Below are 8,249 nucleotides of genomic sequence, written 5' to 3' on the forward strand. Positions count from 1 at the left end.
AGTACATTGAGGTCTAAGTTCTCGATTTCACTACTGATTTGAGAAAAAGGTTAACAAACCATCATACATAAATTTTCGCACAATTGAGCATTTATTTTGCTTATAAAACCAACACAAATCACAAATAAAAAAAAAATATTGAAAAAAAAAGTCACACTTCAACCTATTAGTCCTATCTTTAGAAAAAAAATATTAGGTGTGACTTTCTGTATGTGCAAACACTCGTTAAGAATTGATAACATCACTCTATAACATTATAAAGACTGAGATGCTCGAATCTCAACAACTGTCCGCACATACAAACACCGTACCTAATATTTTCCCTGTTTTTATGGAAGTACAACCGACATAACCACTGCTATTCCAAACAAGATAATAGCTATTCCTGTGAAGTTTAGCACATAAGCTTCTCTTTCCTTTAAGAGATTCAGGAACCTAAATCTTTGTATTAAACCTGTCCCTGATGTGAAAACAGCTAGAATGAAGATCACCAGTCCGAAGAAGGCATGCCAAGGCTTCATGTCTGTCCTCATATTCTTCTGCGCCCCGGGAAACAGGAAGAAAGAGAAACCAAGGAAGAACTGCAGAAATCCATTAATACAACTTAGTTTATATTCCTCATGCAGAATTTACATACATATAAGGCTTCAAAATGGCTCCTTGTTTGCAAACAGTTTGTGCTCTGTTCGTTAAGTACCTTGTGTTTAATTTGTTCTCCAAATAAATAAATGAGTCAAACACAAAAAAAAGATTTGTTCGTTGGTGTTTGACTAGCTTTATGTCACCTCCCAAAAGAGCCCTTGTGGGTGGTGGATAGCTCAGGACTTAAATACTGTTTTTCGGCCCTACAACTACTCGATGTGGGACTATTTGTCCGTGACATTCTCCTCCACCCAATCACGTGACGCCCTTGTCACTGATCGGCTCCACCGAGGGTCCCACTGGATCATGGAGAGTCCACACACCGGATCGTGGAGAGTCCACACACCTGGTAGGCAGTAGTCTGCTCTGATACCACTTGTCACCTCCCAAAAGAGCCCTTGTGGGTAGTGGGCAGCCCAGGACTTAAATATTATTTTTCGGTCCTACACCTAGCCGATGTGGGACTATTTGTCCGTGACATTTAGCTCGAAATAAATAATTCGATACGTAGCACAATTCTTATATATTTTCAAATATATCACACACCCAAAGTTTCATATCATACTCAAATAAGACAACTAAGTCTTTAATATTACATCAAAAATAGTAGATTTATAACTTTTAAAAGTGAAATACACATTTTCATGCACCTAAGTTTAAAGCACCAAGTGTTATATGTGTATGTAAATTTGAAAATGTTAGTGTGATACATGTTAAAAGTGAAATACACATTTTCATGCATATATAAGTTTAAAGCATCAAAGTGCTATATATGTATGTAAATTTGAAAATGTTGGTGTGATAAATCTAAATATATAAATTGTGCGTTGCCTACGTAATTTTTCCTACATTGTTTATTGTAAAGATTTGAGTACCTGAATAACGTAGAGGCCCATTACTCCAATTCCAGTCCAAGAGTGCAGACTATGTAAATCTGCTGGCTCATTAACTTCACTGTAAAACTTAAAGATGGCATAGAGGCCGAGCACACCCAAAATGAGACCCGCCAGGTTGAGCAGCATGTGGATAAGCTTCCTCACCTTTCTTCTCCCAGGAATTGTCTTAAAGGCCATGATAGCTATTCCGGCAAAATAAATCAAATACAAATTTATAATTTAAGCAATTGTTTTAGTAAATTTCTTTTGCATGTCTTACCTTGTCCGGTGGATATAATAGGACCGAATAGCATCAGAACATGGTGTGCCTATCAAATGTAAATTAAAGTTAGTTTAGGGATGAGAATGAAATAAAATTTGTTATGTTAAAAATAAAAGAAAAACATTAGTGGAAATTTTACAATTTGATATTTAATATTCTAATATAATTGCTGTTATAGTAAAAACAAAAATGTCTTTTTTAGAACTTATCAATTGTTGGAAAAATTATTCCATACGGATCCGGACCGTAGATCACCTGATCTACGGTCTCGATGTATTTCGGTGGGTCCCACCGAATTATTTTTCTTTTTTTTTAAAAAAAAATGAAAATAATCCAGACCGTAGATCACCGTGATCTACGGTCAGGATCGGACACCGCATGCATCTCTGCATGCGGTGTCCGCACGCAATAATTCCTCCAATTGTCGCACTCTATGGATGCCTATATTTTTATTTTGGTAATTGAATTTTTTTTAATAGGATTCATCAAAATTTTCATATATCTCTCCAATAATAATGATATTAATAATTTTTATTTCCTAGTTTTAATTAATTTTATGTGTAATTAATATTGTGCATTTGTAAAAATGACTTCTCTATTTGTAATTAATTATTTTACTTGGTTTTTTATGGCTATTCAAATAATTGGCGACAACATTTGATTAAGGTACACATAGATACGTTAAATCAAAGATGAAAAAGGCCAAGATTAAAAAAACATTGATGTTAGAAACATTACTTGTTAAATGATACAAATAGAGTATTTCTTTTATAAGAAAACCATTGTCTGCCTTTAGAAGAGTTAAAGTCTTATGTTATAAGTTAATTAAATCGAGTGAGACTTTAGGGATAAGAAAGAAAAAAAAAATGTTTTTCATTTTTTGTGTTGGTGTTTTTAGGTGCATAACACCGGAAATATTATTATTTATGTATATCAAATCCCAAAGTTTAATATTACCAAATCCACACTTTCGTTAGCTCTTCGGTCTCTCACCTCTCTGTTTCACGCCCGTGGTGCTCTCAAAGCAACCCACACGATTGCAACTTTGGCCACCCGTCGGCCAACCCTTCCTCACGCAGCTCCGGCCGCACACGCAATCTGACATGCCTACACCATCGATGCACTCTATACCTCTTCTCACTCCCACGTCCATCTGACTCTCTCACCCAAGCCACTCTTGTCGCACCCACACCTGCCAGCCTCTCTTCCCAACAGTAAAATCCTATCCACACTCTAAGGGTCTGTTTGGCGCAGCTGTTGATTATTTATAATCTGCTGATAAGCAGATTATTCTGATAATGCAGATTATCAGAATAATGAGATTATCAGAATAATGTGTCTTGCTGTTTGGGGCAGCTTATTCAAGATAGCTTATTGGTGGTTAAATGACATTCATGCCCCTATCTGATAACGACCATAGTAACAGAAATTACTGTGAGAGGGTTGAATATGTCCTCGCGGGAAGGAAGGAGAAGGATATCGGGTAGGGCGAGAGTGTGAGGTCAAAAAAATATACCTCATATCTGAGGTCAAAAAAACATCCCCCAAATCGCGGATCACAGCCTCGTAAGCTTCGGGCGAGGCTGAGACAGAATTGGTGAGACGGGAAGGGCGAGGGCAAGGGGGAGAGACGAGAAGAGCAGCACGGGAAAAATAACCCTAAACGCGAGAAGCATACGCGGAACGGAGCTCTTGGCCAGATTAAGCTCCCTTAAGGGAATCGCAATAAGAGAACAGAGCGGGCACAAAACGTATCACGCGAACGTATTTTGCAAACGAAAGGGCGGCGTTTTGAAAACGCTGCCGCTCCCAATAAGCGCTCTCAAACGAGCTCATGCGGGTGTGAAATCGAAAACGTTAACATGAAAATCTGAATTTCATAATATTAAACTTTGAGGTGCAATATACATAAATACGTAAATAATGATGATTATGTGACTCTGTGTGTAAAAACTTCTTCTCTCAATCTAAGAATGTTATATTCCAATGTTATCAATGCAAAAACCATAATAATTGTGATGGACGGCAATATCAAACATTTATACTTCATATTGCTATACTATCGATGAATTAATAGCACCTTCAGAAGAAGAAAGATGAAATAATTGCTTGAAATAAAACCCATACATTAAGCAGCCGTTGGAGGTTTTTCGCTTTCAGCGAAACACCTCCTCGGAAGTGCAGGATCCAGACAAGCATAAGGGTTATTGCCGCCGCGGCGAAGATCTGCGCCAGCACTAATGCCGGAGTTGCAGACATTTGAAATCTCCCTCCACCTCTGTTTCTCGCCATGGCTTCGCCTCACGAAGCACCTCAAAGCGACAGTAAAAGAAAGAGAGAGAGCTAATGGTCTGCAGCGTTTCAATGCATTTCAGACTGCTGAAATATATAGACTCTAGAAGGAGAAGGACACAGTCTCTTTGTGTTGAAAATGTGGAAAAATGTTGACCGTGTAATGTGTGAATCAGATGTGAATTGGTGGTATTATCGTAATATTAGAGTAGTATTGGTTTTATTGCGGTAGTATTGAGTTGCAATGCCACTCTAATGTCATATTCCGCATGTATGTCTGGTGCACGCAATATCGTTTTGTGTGTGCTTATTTCATCTCAATAAGCAACAAAATGGATACGATCACTAAATTTTGATATGGTCGTTTAAATTTGATACGATCGATATTTAAAACTTTTAATTAAATTTTGAGATTAATGATATATAAAACTAATTGATTGTTTGTATTTTTCATTATCCCGAAGTAAACTTTAAAATTTTATAATCTTAAAATTCAATCTTAATACTAATCGGTCAGACTAGATGTTTTGACCCAATTTCTCTCTACCTCCGCTTTCCAATTGTCGTTTCGTCAAGCTTCGCTATTTGTCTTCGCTATTTTGTCCATGGCTTGTGAAGGGATTACAGATAATTTAAATTTATTTTACAAAATAATTGCATATTGAATTTTTTTTTTCAATTAAAATTATATTTTACAAAATAATTGCATATTGAATTTTTTTTTCAATTAAAATAAAAAAAAAATTAGAAAATTTTATTTAATCAGTATTTTTTGTTCACGTCTTTTGAAAATATATATAAACTGAATTTTTCAGTTAAAATTTTTAGCCAAAAATATTCATGATTTTTTTTTTTTCATAACTCATTTCCACTCTTTCAAATTTCAATTCCTACAAACACAACAAGGCTGGTGAAGTCTTTGATGACCAATTAATTGTTGTTGCAAGCTTGTGAGAGATATCTTCGATGACCAAATTGCTGATGTTGTTGCCAGGGGTGTAACAAATATTATTGTTTTGGGCAGGCAGAATGGTCAAATATCTAATTTATATTTAACTACTGTGGGCAAAATTACTAAATTGTTTAAACTAAATAAAGAAAAATGTTAAATTTTTCTATTTACATAGACAAAATGCAAATTCTATTGGGGGCAATTGTCACCTTGGATGTAGTCTGGTTCCACACTTGCTTGTTGCAAGCTTGCAGTTTCACACATTAAATATTTCACAAGAAAGAAATTTACATACATATCACATACTTTTTATGCATTTACTCATTAACATCTCAATTTAAGTGATTATCTATATAATCTTAAATTTTTTAGTAGTGGGTTAAAAGTATCAATAATACTATTCTAGGTTAGAAGAGCGGCAGAGCTAGAATAATAATTTAATGTTTCATTATTGTACAAAATCTAGCACAACACACACGCGTATAATTAAGAAGAAGTAGGAGAAAACACTATGTTTTTTTACGTGGAAAAAAAATTCCAATAAAAATATGTTATTACAAAGATACAGTGAAGAGCGGCAAAGGTAGAACAATAATTTAATGTCTCATTGTTGTACAAAATATAGCACAACACACACGTATGATTAAAAAGAAGTAGGAGAAAACACCATGATTTTTTTACGTGGAAAAAGTATTCCAATAAAAATATGTTATTACAAAGATACACTTTTATCCCGTAATTGAGAATGAAGGGTTACAACGCTACACCAACTATAATGTTTGCCCGTGCATAATGTACAAAACACTTGAGGATTCTGAAGAGAGTCATAACATTTTAAGCATGGAAGTTGAAAGTTTCCGTCAGGGGAAGTTATCGATGGATCTTCAATATGGCGTAATTCACTACTTTGCATGCATGATACTTCATAGCACTATATTATAAATGTATTCGTCAATGAAAATATCCAGGGATGTGTTGTTGTACAATAGAGTTCATCGATAGTGGCAAGCAAGGGGCAACCAACGGTGTTTGACAGTAGCCTGCGGGTGGTAGTGGATTGTGGTCGGTGGTTATAAGGGTCGTAAGTTATCATCGTCAGTTCATGACAAGACTAAAATTTCATTCATTCTTTTTTCATCCCTCAAGTAAAGAAATGGGGTATATTTATGGGCTCCAAGAGGGGATATTTTGTTCATTCAACAAATAACTTCCATAACCGCTCGATCAAACAACTAACGTGGATTCCTCTAAATCACAAAGGATTTTTTTTATGATATGAGAGCCTTATTAACCTCAAAATCGAGTGTTGATAGTTTGTTGGATTCCTCTTATGGAGACACCTAATTTGACTATAGGCAAGTCAAATTTGAAGCACATTTAACCCTCCAATTAACCACCCAAATCCTCCAAATATGGTTCAATGACATGATCTGGGCTTGATCAAACTTTGATTGGAGCAATTTTGGAATCATTGGGTTCGTTCCATCGAGATGGTCAGTTCGACATTTGCACGTGCCTCGTTACTCTGCAATGTATGTCGCTGCTCCATAAGGGGCTTCATTGCAACGAGCAGAGGTTGGCCAATGGTGGTCGAGGTCGTCTGAAAAGCGGTGTTTGATGTTGATTGACAGTTGTAGCAGCGAGTTGCTTTCGATGGACCGTCGATGTAGAGCATTGGACCTCAATTACTTTCCTCCAAGCTCCGAGCTTTTTCATGTTTAAGGTCTAGGTCTCCTTTCATGAAGAGGGTGGGACTCTATTTATAGAGTCTTGGGAGGGCCGTGCTGCAAAAAAAGAAAAAAAATCTAAATCACTCCATCGGACGACCCGAAGAGATTTTTTCGATAAGACACTATTTGTGTGCATTTAAATGCCTTAATAATGTTGAGATCGAATGATCTTGAACTCGTTGGATTCGTCTCATTGAGATGCTCGATTAGACTATAAACTAATCAAATTTGGAATCTATTTGACCTTCCAATTACACACTCGAAGCTTTTAAAAATAGTTTACAACCTCAATCCCGGCTTGATAAAACTTGGATTGGACCAGCTTTGTCTTGTGACCCGATCAGCTTGCAAAAATCAAAACTCGATATGATTTTTAATTGAAATTTGAATATTTCTTGTTTAAAAATATTTTAAGATCGGCGTTGATCACTCGAAATTCGTGTAGAATAACAAATTTATTGACGAGGTATTATGTATATGTACATATGTATACTCGCTCGTCATGGCCGTCCAGCTGGTCCCGGTGTCTTTTAACCTGGAAAAAGTTGGCTCGCTTAGTGTCTTACCTGTTAACTTACTGTAGAGACTATTAATATACAAAATAAATTTTCTTTCATTTGTCCCACCCCGAATCGGTGATAGTTTATGGAGTTCTACGACTTGCCCCTTTTTCCCGTTGAAGATTCTTGTTCCTTTATAATTAAAAATTCACTCTTTAAATTGAAATAGTTAATTATAATCTAATATTAAGTGCATTTTAATTTAACGATAACTTTAATAATAGTTTTACATTTTCTTGCGAAAGTGAAAGGTATAAACTTAAATATTTTTTGCCTCTTAATTTTTTTTATTTTTTATTTCATCACGCGTGTATCCTTAAACTTTGGTTCACCACTAGCGATATGCCACCAATAAATTTTCTTCATCCAACACAGAGCTTGAGGCATAAGTCTCGATGTAATTTTTTGAGTAAGAAATATTCAAACTTTAATTAGGAATCATCTAGAGCTTTGATTTAAGCAAATTTATACTCAAACTTACCAATTCAATGAGGCGGATCCAATGATATCAAAATTAGTCTAATCAAGCTTAGATCAAGTCATTAAACCATTATTAAAAGATTTTTAGACACATTTAGAAGGTCAAACTGATGTTGGTTCTGGCGATTCACAGTTGAATCGAACGTCTCAGCAAGACGAATCCATCGAGACCAAGAGCACTCAATTCCGACATGATTAAGGCAACAAAGAAAACACTACGGACAGTCGATTAAAGTGATTCATATTCGTGCATTAATTGCACCCAAAACATTATAAAAAGAGTCACATCCCTCGTGAGAGAGGGGGTTGCTTGAGCCTTAAGAGAGAACTTGAGGTTTTGAGACGGAGCTGAAATCTAGCAACATCCATGTCATCGTCAATCACCGCCGGCCACTGTCGACCACCAACGACCGCCCCTCTGTCGATCCTCATCCT

The 8,249-nt window shown here is 36.0% G+C and overlaps 1 protein-coding gene across 1 annotated transcript; it reads right to left on the reverse strand.

Moving 5' to 3' along the window:
* Window positions 1-304: 304 nt before the first annotated feature.
* On the reverse strand, window positions 305-4,140 carry LOC110026353 (probable ascorbate-specific transmembrane electron transporter 1). The gene is made up of 4 exons (XM_020727251.1): window positions 3,928-4,140; window positions 1,798-1,846; window positions 1,518-1,720; window positions 305-581 (listed from the first exon to the last, which is right to left on the reverse strand). Exons 1-4 carry the CDS (start codon window positions 4,090-4,092, stop codon window positions 330-332), a joined length of 669 nt encoding a protein of 222 aa, XP_020582910.1. The 5' UTR covers window positions 4,093-4,140; the 3' UTR covers window positions 305-329.
* Window positions 4,141-8,249: the final 4,109 nt, after the last annotated feature.

This window comes from Phalaenopsis equestris, unplaced genomic scaffold (genome assembly GCF_001263595.1).
Source record: "Phalaenopsis equestris unplaced genomic scaffold, ASM126359v1 Scaffold000364, whole genome shotgun sequence".
Taxonomy (NCBI): Eukaryota; Viridiplantae; Streptophyta; class Magnoliopsida; order Asparagales; family Orchidaceae; genus Phalaenopsis; species Phalaenopsis equestris.

Coding starts and splice junctions, on each gene's coding strand:
- LOC110026353 (XM_020727251.1), bottom strand. CDS start 4,092: ATGGCGAGAAACAGAGGTGGAGGGAGATTTCAAATGTCTGCAACTCCG. Junction 1,847..3,927: donor ACCTCCAACGGCTGCTTAAT/GTATGGGTTTTA, acceptor TACATTTGATAG/GCACACCATGTTCTGATGCT. Junction 582..1,517: donor TGGGCCTCTACGTTATTCAG/GTACTCAAATCT, acceptor GGATTTCTGCAG/TTCTTCCTTGGTTTCTCTTT.